Source organism: Sus scrofa, chromosome 3 (assembly GCF_000003025.6).
Source record: "Sus scrofa isolate TJ Tabasco breed Duroc chromosome 3, Sscrofa11.1, whole genome shotgun sequence".
Lineage (NCBI taxonomy): Eukaryota > Metazoa > Chordata > Mammalia > Artiodactyla > Suidae > Sus > Sus scrofa.
The window spans coordinates 51,756,333-51,772,926 of record NC_010445.4 but is presented as its reverse complement, the minus strand read 5'-3'; the positions used below and the strand labels follow the sequence as shown (position 1 = coordinate 51,772,926).

General features: G+C 44.7%; 1 protein-coding gene across 1 annotated transcript in view; it reads left to right on the top strand.

Moving 5' to 3' along the window:
- IL18RAP (interleukin 18 receptor accessory protein) overlaps positions 1 to 10,816 on the top strand; it is a 32,442-nt gene extending 21,626 nt beyond the window's left edge. The window contains 5 exon segments of the mRNA XM_005662356.3: positions 3,020 to 3,171; positions 5,307 to 5,444; positions 8,813 to 8,986; positions 10,024 to 10,379; positions 10,382 to 10,816. Coding sequence (XP_005662413.1) covers positions 3,020 to 3,171; positions 5,307 to 5,444; positions 8,813 to 8,986; positions 10,024 to 10,379; positions 10,382 to 10,441 — 880 coding nt within the window. The 3' untranslated portion in view covers positions 10,442 to 10,816.

Sequence of the window (16,594 nt, the reverse complement as noted above, 5' to 3'; positions counted from 1 at the left end):
TTCCCAGGCTAGGGGTCCAAACAGAACGGTAGCTGCTGGCCTATGCCACAGCCACAGCAACACCAGATCCAAGTCCTGTCTGCGACCTACACCCCAGCTCACAGCAATGCCAGATCCTTAACCCACTGAGTGAGGCCAGGGATCGAACCTGTGTCTTCATGGATGGTAGTGAGATTCGTTTCTGCTGAGCCATGATGAGACCCCCTATTTCACTTGTTTTAAAGCTCAGTTTGAAGTGACTGCTTTGTACACCAAACTAACAAGCAGACAGACACTCTGACCCAGAGTGCTTGAATAGAAGCTCATGTCCAACAAATGGAAAAGGAGTCTGCACCCCACCAGCCTCTCCCTGTCTCCCCCAGTGCCATCCATCCAGAGTGAGGTTCAGTCAGGATCCAGCCCTGCAGTCATTAATGTCCGGAGTGTATCCAGAGAAAACAGCCTGTAAATGAGCCGTCTGATCAAAAATACATGAAATGAGGAGTGGTTGTTGCAATCCAACCTGGAAAAGGAGACTTGAGTGGGGTGTTTATTTATTTATTTATTTATTAGGCATGTCCAGAGCAGCTTTATTTACAACAGTCAAAAATTAAAACACTGTTACATTCATTCCTACAATGGATTACCATGAAGCAATAAAAAAGAAAAAAGATGAAAAAACTAACTAGAAAAGGGAGAACTAAGCTGAGGTGAAAACAATCAAAATAGCTATTCTGTCAGACTAGGCATTGGCTGGAGAGCGATACAAAGGAACTCTCTGGGGAGTTGGAAATTGTCGATATCATAATTTCCTCTTGTCAAAAATATACAGCTTGGGACTTGCTCTTGTGACTAAGGTCTATGAGGATGCAAGTTCAATCCCTGGCCTCACTCAGTGGGTTAAAGATCTGGCACTGCTGCAAGCTGTGGGGTGGATCTCAGATGAACCTCAGATTTTTTAATTTATTTATTTATTTATTTTTTGTCTTTTTGCCTTTTCTAGGGCCATTCCCACAGCAATATGGAGGTTCCCAGGCTAGGGGTCTAATCAAAGCTGTAGCCGCTGGCCTACTCCAGAGCCACAGCAACGTGGGATCTGAGCCACATCTTCGACCTACACCACAGCTCACGGCAACATGGGCTCTTTAACTTACTGAGCAAAGCCAGGGATCGAACCTGCAACCTCATGGTTCCTAGTTGGATTCGTTAACCACTGAGCCATGACGGGAACTCCTGAAGCTCAGATTTGACTCCTGGCCCAGGAACTTCCTTCCATATGTCACAGGTGTGGCAGTAAAAATAATTATATATAAATATAAGTATATATATATATGTATGCACATACACACAGCTAAACATTGTGCACTTTAGTGTAGGTATTACCAAAAAGAACCATATAATGATGATGAAGTAAGGTGTAGGGGAGAGGTGAATGTTTAAATGATACAAAAATTCCAAGATCTTGATAATTGAGCTATCATTTTATTGTTGTCTGCACATGTTCTGGTATCTACCACTATTAAAGAAATTAAGAAAAGTAGTCTTATATTTGCCCAGACGTTTGCCAATGCCAGTTACCCTCATTCTTGCCTATAGATCCAGTTAGTGTTGAAATTTGAGATCTCTGTCTTGAAGTACTTGGAAGTTACAAAGTTTTATAAAAAACTAGACTTAATTTGTAACCCAGACGAGTGGGCAGAATTGACTAGGAAGACAGTTTGGATCCATGGAAAGAAACCTCTAGATATTTGGAGCTATTCGGCTCCTCACAAAGCTGGACTCCTGCCCCCGGAAGGGTTGAGGGCTTGGATGCAATCTGTCAATGTCACTAAAGGATAAATCCCTTGTGCGAGTTCCTGTCACGGCTCAGTGGTTAATGAGCCTGACTAGGATCCATGAGGATGCAGGTTCGATCCCTGGCCTTGCTCAGTGGGTTAATGATCCCGAGTTGCCATGAGCTGTGGCGTAGGTCACAGACACAGCTCGGATCCCAAGTTGCCATATCTCTGGCATAGGCTGGCACTGTAGCTCTGATTCGACACCTAACCTGGGAACCTTGATATGCCATGAGTGCGGCCCTAAAAAGACCAAAAAAAAAAAAAAAAAAAAAAAAAAAGATGAAGGAAATCACTGGATCCCCTATTAGGCTGACATTATATCAAAGTTGAAGGTAGTCAGGTATGATGAAGGACGCACTGACTTTATGCTTTTGGGGTTTGTACCGCTGTTTTCTGCCTATTAGCAGTGTGACCCTTAACCCCTCCATCATGCCATCTATCACCTATGGACACCAGCCTCCACTCTGCAAGGCCCTGTGAGGAACAGATACTGTAGAAGCAATATGCTTATCACAGTCTCCGGCCAGGAGGAGGCAGTCGGTGAAAAAGAGTGGAGACCGTAGGCTCCAAATAAAACAGCCTAAAGCATCCTCCATAGAGCCAATACCCTTCAACGTGAAAATGGGCAGCTTCAGAGAATCCAAATTGTCACTCAGGGCTGAGAGTCACGTGTCCTGGATCAGACAGAAGGGCACAGACCCAGGAGTCAGGCGGCCAGTTCCCAGTGGTGTGCATTTGGACAGTCACCGACCTTGCATACCTAGTCAGAGCTGCTGGCTCAGTCAGGCCCATCACACCGTGACCCCGTGGGGTTCCTGTGAAGTGAGCAGTGGAGGTGATTCCACGATCTCCTCCACATTGAGTGCTCAGGGGACCAGAGGGCTCTCTGATCTCTAGGCAGGCCTCATTTCTCACATTATTCTTCAACTGCTGTATCTCTTTGTAAGGGGAGTCCTTGGAGTAAAAAAGATCAGGTAATTCTGTTCTAGTGTAAATGCCTAGAATAGTGCTTAGCCAATCCAATAATTTAATAAGAATCAAACTATCTATGAGCATCCTCTATTCTTCCGGCATCTCCTCAAATTATCTGATCCCACACCTCTTTTGAAAGCCAAACGATTGGTTGCTTATTGAGTTCCAGATACTGCAAATGGGTGTCCATCCGTTACTGAGGGGGTGTGGTGTTTTCTCTCCTCCCATAGTGTTAAATCCACTATAAAAGACGAAGTCATTGAGCGTGTCCTCCTCTTGAAAGAAGTTACTCAGCGTGATCTTCGCAGGAAGTTCATTTGCTTTGCCCAGAACTCTGTGGGGAACATCACCCAGTCCATCCAGCTGAAAGAAAAGAAAGGAGGTGAGCCCGAAGGGAGGTCCACAGCTGCTTGCCCTGGGAGGAGAGGCCTTTCCTAATTGATAGTCATGGTGATGAGAGCTGCTGATGCACCTAGAGGCTGATGTTCTGAGTAAGCACTTGGCTTGTGTTGACTCATTCAGTACCGTGACAAAGGCCACACTACGAGTAAGTTGCACATCAGTGACCCAGAGCTAGTCCTCTTAACTGATATTCTGCATATGGAAGTTGTGTTAGATAAGCCTGGCATTCATTCATCCATTTGTTCACTCATTCGTTCATTCACTCACTCATGCATTCATTCTGCAAAGACCTGTGGAGCACGCCCTACGTGGAAAGTTTTGTGCTAGGATCTGACTCCCTTTCCTATTATCCTCCCTCTGGCTTCTAAATTCAGAGAATGGGACGGTCTGGGGTCAGAAGGTGGAGGAGAGAAAGACGATACAAAGAGTGAACTTGCTCAGTTTAGGTGTGATACTACAGATCATAGCCTTTTATTTATTTATTTATTTATTTATTTATTTGTCTGTTTAGGGCCACACCCCCAGCATATGAAAGTTCCCAGGCTAGGGGTTGAATCAGAGCTACAGATGCCGGCCGACACCACAGCCACAGCAACTTGGGGTCTGAGCTGTGTCTAAGACCTACACCACAGCTCATAGCCACGCTGGATCCTTAAACCACTGAGGGAGGCCCGGGATCGAACACACCAGTTCATGACTACTAGTTGGATTCATTTCTGCTGCACCCCAAGGGGAGCTCCCCAGATCATAGCCTTTTAAACTGGAGTGGAAATTCCTGGTAAGGAACAGCTTTTAAATTTCTTTACGACTATGCTCAGAGATGAAAGTGATATCATTCATTCATTCAGTTAATAGAAATTAGAGAAGAAGCAAGGGTTTTTTTGGCCACACCCATAGCATATGGAAGTTCCCAGGCCAGGGATCAAGTCCAAGCTGCAGCTGCAACCTGCACCACAGCTGCACCAATGCTGGATCCTTAACCAGCTGCTCCACAGTGGAAACTCCAGAACAAGCAGGTCTCGAATGCTTGTGAGGCTCAAATACGACACATTTGGGGCACAGCCCCTAGTGGGTGTTCTGCAGAGATGGGCAGAAGGTACCACATATTAGGTACTATGGCGGTGAGAAAAGCAGAGGTAGCGAGCTCCAGGCCTCAGGAGTTTAGTCTTTATTCAACAGGATGAATAATGAGTGAAAATAACGCAGGGAGTTTCCATCGTACCTCAGCAGAAACAAGTCCAACTAGTATCCAGGAGGTCTCCTGACCTCGAATCCTGACAAAGTTGATTCCTGACCTTTCCCAGTGGGTTAAGGACCTGGCATTGCTGTGAGCTATGGTCTAGGTTGCTGCGTTGCTGTGACCTCAGCCTGGGCTGGCTGCTGTAGCTCCCATTAGACCCCTAGCCATATGCCCCAGGTGTGGCCTTTAAAAAAACAAAAAAGAAAGAAAGAAAGAAAGAAAGAAAGAAAGAAAGAAAGAAAGAAAGAAAGAAAGAAAGAAAGAAAGAAAGAAAGAAAGAAAAAAGAAAAAGCAAATAATGTAAAATATGCAATAAGAGGGATGCAAATGGGTTGTGTGGACATTTTTGAGAGAAAATAAATAAAAGTGGTCTTCTGGCAGTTTCCCCAGGGAGCCACCCCATCAGGAACTACTCATCTTCCAGGGTTCTCTTGGGTTCATTTTAAGATCATTCCCTCAAATGTGATTGAAGACTCAAGAGAAATATTTCCAATAGCAGTAGTTTTGATTAAAAAACAGAGGGAGAAAGTTCCCTGTCACGGCACAGCGGAACCAAATCCGACTAGGAACCATGAGGCTGTGGGTTTGATCCCTGGCCTTGCTCAGTGGGTTAAGGATCCAGCGTCTCAGTGAGCTGTGCTGTAGGTCTCAGACATGGCTGAGATCTTGCGTTGCTGTGGTTGTGGTGTAGGCTGGCAGCTGTAGCTCCGATTCGCCCCCTAGCCTGGGCACCTCCATATGCTGTGGGTACGGCCCTAAAAAGCCAAAAATAAAGGGGGTGCTGGAAAAGATAGTGGCGCTGGCCTGAATGTGGTCTTGAGGTGGGGGTGGGGGACTCATCTGCCTCTGCTCACAGCTGCTGCGTGTCCCCCCAGTGGTGTTCCTTTACATCCTCCTCGCCACCGTCATGGCCCTGGTGGCTGTGCTGACCACAGGTGCTCTCCTCTACAAGTACTGGATTGAAATAGTGCTGCTGTACCGAACCTACCAGAGCAAGGATGAGACGCTCCGGGGTAAGACAACCTGACGCATCTCTGACCTTTCCCCTCAGAACTGCCATAGAGGGAGGGGCTTGAGAAATGCATCGTCCCTGATGGATAAAGTCCTGATGGTCAGGCTCTGAGACCCCCACCTGCAGGTCTGGTGGCCTCGCACCTGAGGGACCCCCAGTGGAGACACACCTTGTTTTCATCCCAGTTACCAGGAATCTCACCAACGATATTATTATAGGACACATTGGACTTGAAACTACTCTTTCTGCTCACCCACCTCAAGCAATGTGGCAGAAGACCCAAAATCTCCATGCCTTGGTTTTCTCCTCTGTAAAGCAGGATTGCCGTCATAAGCACAGTGGATGCCACGTGCGCTCACAGACTTAAGATGTCCTGAGCATTTAGAACATCATGTAGCACGACTTAAGAACCCAGTCCATGCCGGCTTGAATTACCTGAATTACCTGAGAGTGTGCCAGCTGTGTGTATCGGCGGCTATAATTGTCACTGGCATCCTATGAGCCAGGCAGAGATGTGAATTCTGAGCCCCCCTTGGAACTGCTAGTGGGGGTTGACGGTTGGGGTTGGACCCAGGCGGTTTGGTGTAGAGCCCTCAATGGCTCTGGCCTCAGTTAGCCTCATCTGTCAAGTGTGGGGCTTGGAGATGGTGGAAATGTTCTTAGAAGCATGAAGTTCTGCAAAGTATCAGTACTATCCATGGAGTAGGGGTCAATTTTCCCATGAGACGAGATAGTAGCATTTATTCACATTTACTTCTTTAGAATAGAGAGCATTGTGTGTTTTTCTAGTACTGGAAGCCTCGATGCTTAGAATGTTGGCAGTCTTAGTGAATGATTCTATTGCTTGGAGAGAACAGAATCTCATCTGCTGAATTCCAGTTACCCCTTTACACACCAGTGGTTTCCCCACCCCAGGAATTAATTGAAGAGCTGTCAGATCACTGGGGGAAAGGGGCAGTAAAGAAACGCATCAGGAGTTCCTGTTGTGGCTCAGCAGTAATAAACCCAACTGGTATCCATGAGGACGAGGGTTTGAGCCCTGGCCTTGCTCAGTGGGTTAAGGATCCGGCGTTGCCATGAGCTGTGGTGTAGGTTGCAGACACAGCTTGGATCCCAAGTTGCCTTGGCTGTGGTGTAGGCTGGCAGTTGTAGCTCCGATTGGACCCCTAGCCTGGGCATGTCCAAGGGCTGCACCTGCATCCCTAAAAATCAAAAACAAAAACCAGAAAAAAAAAAAAGAAACTCATCATTCATACTTTTCTTTAGACCAATTATTGAGAACAAACACTAGAAGTTCTTAAGCCAAGAGTGGTTTTGAGATTTATTTGTTAGTAGCTTTTTAGCATTTTTGAATTGAACAAATTATCTCATCCCTGTCTTAATTGATCCTCTATACAACTTCATATTTCTTTTACTTATTTTTTTTTTTTTTTTTTTTGGCCTCATCCACTGCATATGGAAGCTCCCAGGCCCGGATCAGACCCTTGCCACAGTCGTACCCTGTGCCACAGCTGTGGCAACACAGGATCCTTAACCTGCTTGCCACAAGAGAACTTCCAACACTATTTTTCTTTAGATACTAGAGCTTGCAACCATGAAGCACTTTAAATGTGCTCTCTCTCATTTGCACAACGTTTTAGTAATTGGATGGGGAGGCAGAACCCGGTTTTCAAGCACACTGATTCAGTGCACACTGCAGCCAATCTAATATTTTTTAGCAAAAATATGTTTCCTTTAAATGTCCCAAATTTTGGAAAGATATAGGGTGTCAGAATTGTGGAGATCCTTTAATATTTCCACTCTCTAACTGTATTACTAAAGAAATGTTGGCGTTCCCGCTGTGGCTTAGGCTTAGTGGGTTAAAGAATCTGGCCTTGCTCCACCTGTGGCGTGGGTCACAGCTATGGCTTAGATTCAGTCTCTGGCCTGGGAACTTCCCTATGCTGCAGGTGCAGCCATAAAATTTAAAAAAAAAAAAAAAAAAAAAAAGGAAATGCAATGCTCCAGATTATACAAAAATCCTAGCATTCGGGATATGGAAAAACTCAGGGTGACTATGGTGTGTGTGGGTCACACAGTTGAACCACACATCATGTACCTGCTGGCCATGTCCCCTGGGCCTCCTCCTTCCCACATGGGCGATGAGGAGCTCCATGGACAGGCCTCCTGGTCTCTCTCTTTGATTTGGCTCTTGTCTTGGCTCCAGACCACCTCCGCTCCCTCTTCCTGTTCTGCTGCTAACACTTTTCTATGGCTTGCAGTTAGTTCTTTAGCACATCCCAGAATCACTGTGCATTTATAATAGTTGATTCAACAGAGGCATATGAGACCCTAAAAATACAAGTTCCAAAATACCGTTTTCCATCCTGAAAGGAGAGGAATGGATCCCCATCTTATCTAAGCTTGTCATACACATTTTCCCAGGCAGCCTGCCAGGAAGTTATTATTCTCTCATTTTCCATAAGGGTATTCAAACACAGATAGACGTGCCGTCAGCTCACTGATGTGCTGGGTGTTCTCGGTGCTTTGCTCACTGGATAGTATCATGCTTTGATGGAGCAGACGCTACTTTGGTGTGTAACTACTGAGACAGCAACACTGCATCTGCAAAGCAAGCTCAGAGGAATTTTTGAGTACATGTGATTTAATCAGAGAAGGCCCCAGCTGTTGGATCTGAGCTCAGTGGAAATGCACAGATTTAAATCCCATTCTGGGTGGAAGATCCATACCCCTCAGCAGTGTAACTCTGAGAAGAACACAGATGCTGCTTTTTATTTTTATTTTATTTTTTTATTTTTTTGAAGGCCATGCCCATGGCATGTGGAAGTTCCCAGGCTAGGGGTCGAATCGGAGCTACAGCTGCCAGCTTACACCACAGCCACAGCAATGCAGAATCCAACCCGCATCTGTGACCTACACCATAGGTCACGGCAACACAAGATCTTTAACCCCCTGAGGGAGACCAGGGATCAAACCTGCATGCTCATGGTTCCTAGTTGGGTTCATTAACCACTGAGCCATGAAAGGAACTCCTGCTTTTTATTTTTTTTTACTTTTTTTTTCTTTTTGTCTTTTTTTCTTTTTTGGCCCACACTGGGCCAGGGATGGAATCTGCGCCCATCGGGGATTGAACCGGCTCCGCCACAGAAACAAGCTGGATCATTAACCCACTATGCTGCAGCAGGAATTTCTGCTTTTTGTTTTTTAAATCAGTTCACTAAGGACCCCGATCTTAATTCTTACCCATTTACCATATGGTTTGAGCCTATGTAGGAGAGTAAAAAATAGGTCAGTGGAAAAAAAAAAAAGTAGAGTTCCTGTCGTGGCTTAGCATTGTGACTTACATTTCTTATTGTTCCTTTTCCTCAGATAAAAAGGAATTTGATGCTTTTGTATCCTATGCAAAATGGAGCTCTCTTGAGAGTGAGGCCACTTCATCTCCAACTGAGGAAAGCCTGGCTCTGAATCTATTCCCTGAAGTTTTGGAAAACAGATATGGATACACCTTGTGTTTGCTCGAAAGAGACGTGGCCCCAGGAGGAGGTAGGTCTTGCACGCCTGAAGAAAACAGAGCAAGATGGAGAGTTACACGCCATGACGGACAATAATATATATATATATGTATATAAAGAATGTCCATATATGTATGACTGAGTCCCTTTGCTGTGCAGCAGAAGTTGGCACAACACTGTAAATCAACTATAATTTTTAAAATTTTTCAAAAAGAGGGTTACACGCAAGCACTCACTACATTTTCCTGTCATTCTTTCTGGGGGGCTATTTATCTTCTGGAAGGTTTCATGAGCTTAGAACATCTTGGGCAACAACACGGAAAAACTTGTGTTGCAGAGATATGCTCTATCATCAAAAAACTTTATCTTCAGGAGTTCCCATTGTGGCTTAGCGGTTAAGGACCCAGTTGTTGACTCAGTGAGGATGCCGGTTCCATCCCTGGCCTCACTCATCAGGTAAAATATACAGTGTTGCCGAGAGCTACAGTGTAGGTCACAGAGGTAGCTCAGATCCAGTGTTGCTCTGGTTGTGGCTGTGGCATAAGCTGGTAGGTGCACCTCAGGCCCAGGAACTTCCATATGATGCAGGTGTGGCTAAAAAGACCAAAAAAAAAAAAAAAAAATTTCCATCTTCAGAAACAACAACAACTCAGCACTGGGTCCAGCAGACTCCCTGGACCTGGACCCAGCACTGGGCGCCCATCAGAAATGCAGACCTGACCTCCACTGCCTCCAATACCCCTGCCCAGGAGCCTGGGACATCCATGCCCCTGTCTTATCCCAGCCAAGTTTTCTCCAAGGAGCTTTGCTCCAAGAGGCATTGACAATTTAAGGAGACAGAACACAGGGGAGGAATGTGAACCTGATAGTCACTAGACACTAGAGCGTATCTTCAACTGTGGATAGAGTTGATCTAGAAGAAAGGATATAGAAATCCAGCCTTTCTTTCCTCTTTGCCAAAGAGTGTTCTTTGCAAGGTACCCAGTGGGTGGATCTGCGAGATTCAGGATAATCATGACTCAAGGTTTAACAATCACAACTGCGAATAATCAGATTCTTTCTTTCCAGCGTATGCGGAGGACATCGTGAGCGTCATTAAGAAAAGTAGGAGAGGGATATTTATCCTGAGCCCCCACTACATCAGCGGACCCAGTGTCTTTGAACTGCAAGCAGCAGTGAATCTTGCCTTGGAGGATCAAACACTGAAACTGATTTTAATTAAGTTCTCTTCCTTCCAAGAGCCAGAGTCTCTACCTCATCTAGTGAAAAAAGCTCTCAGGGTTTTGCCCACTGTCACATGGCAAGGCTCAAAATCACTTCCTCCCAACTCCAGGTTCTGGACCCAGTTGCGCTACCACATGCCTGTGAAAAGCTCGAAAGGATTCATGTGGAACCATCTCAGAATTAGCTCAGGGTTTTTTCCCTCTGGAAAAGAGTCAGTAAAAGAGAAACCACTGGGAGGCGCTCCCAGCCCATGGGATGGTGAGACGACCCTGCCAGCCTCCCCCCCAACCCCTGCCCCATTCCTGGCCTGTAGAGACCTTGACCAGAACACACAGCATGGATCAGGCTGATATCACATGGGAAGTGTTCTGCCAGTCCTGAGCACATCAGAGTGCACTGCAAATCCGTGGCAGCTGTAGTGAGAGCCTCTGATCTCCTGGACTGGACAGAGGGCCAGCGCCTTCTCCAAACCTGCACACATTCAGCCCACAAGGTCCCTAGGATTATCCTAGTGGCCTGGGCAGAGTCAGCACATACGGGTACTTGGCTTTGTGGCAATGGACTTTTGTGTCTACTATGTATTATACACATAACTTTATATACCTTTGCAATCAATAAAAATTATTTTATTAGAAACAAGTGATTTTAGCTTTGGCTAAATTACTCTGTGAAGAAGACAATTCTTATTCCATGTCCTCCCATTCACCGAAGAACAGAAAACAAGTAGGTAAGGCAGAGATCGGAGGCCAAGGAGCAGACAGGGTCATGGTCAGGTCATGTGTCCTCATGGCAACTAAATGGAAGAGCCCTGTCCCTTGAGCTGATACAGCCCTGAGACAGGATACAGGGCCTGGGGAGCAGAGCGGGGTTAATTCCAGCTCATCTTTATCTTCTTGGCTTTTGTGCAGAGCTATAGGAAATAGGGACCAACTAGACCAAATGGTGTGGGCAATGAGGAGACAAGGAACAGACTAGCAGCTACGTGCAAAGCGGAAAGGCAGGGGCAAGAGTCAGCAGCCAAGGGAACGCTCTGGGTAGTAAGTGTCTACACTGATAAAAAGTGAGCAAGACTGGGGCTTGAACAAAGCTTTGGTCTGAGCCAGTTGCCTGTTGAGGCTGGTGGCCTGCTGGTCTCATCAAGCTTCTACTATATGATGCTGGAGTACTAAGGAGGTACTTGGTAATTTTATTCTCACAGGTTTTTGTTCCTGAAGCTAAAATAGTGCTGTGGTCATACGTGAATGTTAACTACCTTCCTGCTTTGTCTTCCCTGGTAGAAGGGAATGATTCACTTGAACAAAAAAGGAAAGCGGCTTCTGGACCTTTTTGCATGTAATGTGTCCCATCCACTGGTATGACTGTGATCCAGGTTTGGAGTGGCTTAAAGCCATTGTCGTCTGGCCACTGCCTGGTGCCTGTGTGAAAGGCTTTTGAGCTCTTTGGGCACAGAGGCACCCACATCACAAAAACCACTGTGGCTTTGGCGTCAAGCAACATCCTTGTTTGGGAATCTCAGTGATAAAGTTAAAGATGAGTTCAAGGGTATAAATTATTCCTGGAGGAAGTTTCTTGTGGGAAGGCTCATTGTAGGGTCTCAGAAGGGAAGAATCCCTACTGTAATTTTGCCATTGTGATTTTACCATGAGGATGCAGGTTTGATCCCTAGCCTTGCTTAGTGGATTAAGGATCCGGCATTGCCATGAGCTGGGGTGTAGGTCACAGACACGGCTCAGATCAAGCGTTGCTGTGGCTGTGGCATAGGCCCGCAGCTACAGCTCCGATTCAACCCCTAGCATGGGAACCTCCATATGCTGCAGGTGAGGCCCTAAAAACACAAATAAATAAAGTTACAGAAATCAAGACAATGTAATATTGACTAATATTGTTCAATGGAACAAAATCAAGAATGCAAAATTAGACCTATAAAGATATGGTCTGCTGATTCTTGATAAAGTTTCAAAGGTAATTAAATGAAGACAGGATAGAGTTTAAACACAGGGTATTAAGAAATTGGACATCAAATGCAATAAAATGAACCTGAAACCTTACACAAACATTAACTCAAAATGGACCATAGATCTAATTGTAAAATTAAACCCATACAAATTTTAGAACAAAATGTGACCTGGAATTAGGCAGAGTTCTTAGATATGACACAAAAAGCATGACCTGTTAAAAAAAAAAAAAAAAAAAATTAGGAGTTCCCATCATGGCTCAGTGATAATGAACCAGACTGGTATCCATGAGAATGAGTGTTCAATCCCTGGCCTGTTTCAGTGGGTTAAGGATCCCACGTTGCTGTTGCTGTGGCTGTTGTGTAGGCAGGAAGCTATAGTTCCAATTTGACCCTTAGCCTGGGAAATTCCATATGTTGTGGGTGTGGTCCTAAAAAAATAAAAAGTATTAATGACATGGATTTCAAAAAATTAAAAGCATTTTTTATGAGAAAATACTGTTAAAAGAATGGGGAAAAAAAGACTTAGACTTATAGAAAACATCTGAAAATCACATATCGGACAACAGTCTTGTATCTAGAATATGAAAAGATCTCTCTAAATTCAACAATAAAAAGCAAACTACCCAATTAAAAAAGCAGCAACAAACTCAAATAGACAACTCACTGAAAAGGATATGTAGGTGGCAAATAAGCCCATAAAAAGACGTGCAGCATTATTATCCACTAGGAAAAAAGCACATTAAAACCACACACCAAAATAGCCCCCTCAAAAAAGACAAAGAAAAAAATCTGACAATGCCAAGTGCAGAGGACAATGTGGAACACCTGGAACTCTCGTGTACTTCTAGTGGGTGTGCAAATGATTCAGACCTCCCATAAAACAGCTTAACAACTGCTTACAAAGTAAAATATCCATTTACTATATATCCCAGAAATCCCATCCCTAGATATTTTACCCCAGAAAAATGAAAATTTATGTTCACACTCATACACATAATCTGTACAGTATAACAGTTAATAATCATCTATAACTGGAAACAATTCAATGACCTTCAACTAGTATGTATCAGTTTGGTCCAGCCAGGAGGCAGAAACCATACAGTAATTTTAAAGGGGAAACTTTAACATAAATAATTATTTGCCTATTAGAGAGTGACTATTAAAGATGCTGAAAGAACTCCAGAGCATCTTAGGGCTGAAGAAGAGCAGGAAGACAGACTTGGAAGGGTTCCTATCTGCAAGTCTGAGGTTCATTCATTGTGTTGGATGGAGAATTAAAATGACTCTGGCTCAGACCCTCAGTGTTGGCATAGAGTGAATCAATCAATCCGTCAATCAGTAATACTGTTGAATAAAAAAATACACAACCTGAAAGTTGAGAGTTAAGTTTTATTTGGGGCAAAATTAAGACTTAAGCCCAGGAGGCAGCATCTCAGGTAGCCCAGAGAAACTGCTCTGAGAGGCAAGGGAAGAGCTAGGATATATAGGAGTTTTCTTTGAAACAAAGGGCAGGAAACAGGAACAAAAGAGGCCTGGGCTCACTGCAATCATTCCTTTGATATGCACCTCCGCTATCAGGGCCAGTATCCTGAGTTTCACAGCCTGCAGGACTCACGGCTCTCACCCTCGGAGGTGAGGGCATTCACAGAGGAATGTGACTTTTTTGTTTGTTTGTTTTTTTGCCCTTTCTTGGGCCGCCCGTGGCATATGGAGATTCCCAGGCTAGGGATCTCGAATCGGAGCTGTAGACACCAGCCTACGCCAGAGCCACAACAACGTGGGATCCAAACCGTGTCTGCAACCTACACCCCAGCTCATGGCAATGCCAGATCCTTAACCCACTGAGCAAGGCCAGGGATCGAACTGGAAACCTCATGGTTCCTAGAAGGATTCGTTAACCACTGAGCCACGACAGGAACTCCGACTGTGACATTTTTTTATCCTTAACTACAGACAGGGCTGAAATACCACCCAAGGAGGAAAAGGGGGAATATCAGGATGTGACAAAGGTGAGGGGAGCTGCATGCAGCATCTACACATTTTAAAAAGTTTGTTGCTGATCTCCTGAAGGTGGCTACCAGTCACAAGGAGCAGACATCACCATGAAAGATATTAGTGTTTTTCTAGATATGAGGAGATGCAAGAATTGGGCACATAAAATCTTCTAAGAGTTCCTGTCGTGGCTCAGTGGTTAATGAATCTGACTAAGAACCATGAGGTTGCAGGTTCGATCCCTGGCCTTGCTCAGTGGGTTAAGGATCCAGCGCTGCCACGAGCTATGGGGTAGGTCGCAGATGCGGCTCGGATCCCATGTTGCTGTGGCTGTGGTGTAGGCTGGCAGCTACAGCTCTGATTAGACCCCTAGCCTGGGAACCTCCATATGCCGTAGAAATGGCAAAAAGCCAAAAAGCCAAAAAGCCAAAAAAAAAAAAAAAAAATCTTCTAAAAATCTGACTGGAAACCTGTTCCTCCAGTTTTCCCAGAGCACAGAGTGCCTCTCTCCTGGTATCCACCCTCGGCTCCTCTCAGAGGGTGCTGTGGGTTGGTAGCTGCAGTGGTTCATGTTTTACTCCATGTAGAGACTGGTGGCAAGTGCCAGACTTCAGTTCACAGTACACACAAAAAAATCAAGTTCTTCTCAGCAATAAGAAAGGCGGCACTATTGAGACATACAACTTGGATGAATCTCAGAACAGGTTGCTGAATGCTGAGTGGAAAAAAGCTGATTTCAAAAGGTGACATTTTTTTCCCATTTATGTGACATCTTCGAGACATTGCCATACCTGTAGCAGAGAAGAGATTGTGGTTTCCAGGGGTTGGGGTGGAAGGAAGTATAAAAAGAGGACACACAAAAGGATCGTGCAAGAAAGTAACCAGATTCTCTCAGTGATTGTGTAAATCTGTGTTGTCAAAATTCAGTTTTACACCCAAAAGGCCAACTTTATTACATGTTAAATTTAAAATATTATATATATATATATATATATATGCATATATGTATATATATATATCTCCTGTTTAATCTAATATCAAAACTTTCATCTCTAATCTAGCTGAAACTTCTCCTTTTACCCCAGTTTAGGTAGAGTAATTAACCTGTAATTTTGCAAACTAACAATGGGACTGGAGATTGTGGGGTATTTTCTCTGCCTCCTCTCTTCTTCTGCCTTTTTCTTCACTGTGTTTAGTGGGAAGAGGGACTGAAGGAGAAGAAAGAAAGATTTTTCTTTAACTCAGATGGTTCTCTTTGAAACTCTCCCTAAATGGTAGAGGGCCTTTTCTTCTACCTGCTGCCAAACTTCCGGCTCCCTCTGTTTGAGGCATTCTGGTAGGTTTTTGGACACCTTCCCCCCATTCCCCAAACCCCACGAGGACCTCCACTGCTCCTGGTGTACCTGACGCAGGTGATGCCTTTCTTGGATTGCCTTGTCTCCTGCCTGGTGCAGTGAAGCCCGTTCATGATTCCAGTCTTTTCAAAGTGACTCCTGCAGCTCATGGAGAATCAGCTGCCCCTTTCCTCTGTGCCAGCTGACTGCCCAGTCTCAATAATCCCCTGTGGAGGCTCAGGCATGAGTCTGATCTTTGAATTCCAAAAGAAAAATGTCAAACCCTCTTGAGATTTTTTTTTGTTCATTTTTATACTCTTCTGCATCCCCATCTATTGAGACGATATATTTTCAGCTCTGTGGGCCTCAAGGTTTCCCAGGTGGCAGACAAGCCCTATCTCTATGAGCTCTTCTCTTGGAGCTCTCCCACTTGGATTGAGTCATAAAAAGTGGAATTTGACAGTGATTTACTGGATACGATTGGTTTCCTTGAGAATGAATTGCAATTAAAAAAAGGTCACAGCTATACTTTCTCCATATTCATCCCTGTCCTTTAAGCCCCGTTGGAAGAAAGGTTGGCCATCTCCTCTGGCCCTTGATATTTCCCCACATCTCACTAGCCTGTATCTGTCACTTCTATTTAACCAAACTGCCTGAATCCCCATCAGCAATGCTTCTGGGCCAACAAATGCAGTATCTCCCCAAGGGCAGCACATGTCATCACTCACCGTAGTGAAAATCAGTGTTCCTCAAAGTCCAACGTCAAAGTCACACAAAGGGAATTGAGGAAAGAGAGAAAAGGAGGAGTCTTTTTAGAAAGAAGAGATGAAGAAAAGCCCTCCTGGGCATTTTTATTACAAATGATGGAGAAAGTGATGTAGGGAGAGGGGCGGCAATTCCTGAAACAGAGAAGAAAAAGTGGAGAAGGTACAGTGGCAAGCTCATCGCGCTGGTCTGGGTTCAGCTAGCCTTGGGACTCCTTTTCTGAACAGGTATGACTGGCGATAAGGAGGGTAGGTAGAGTAAGATGATACATGTCTTTTTAATCACTGGCTTGAGACATCCAATTCATTCATTTAGGAGATATTGTGAAAAAGAAATTGCTCAGGAATCATGGTGAATACAAAGGGAT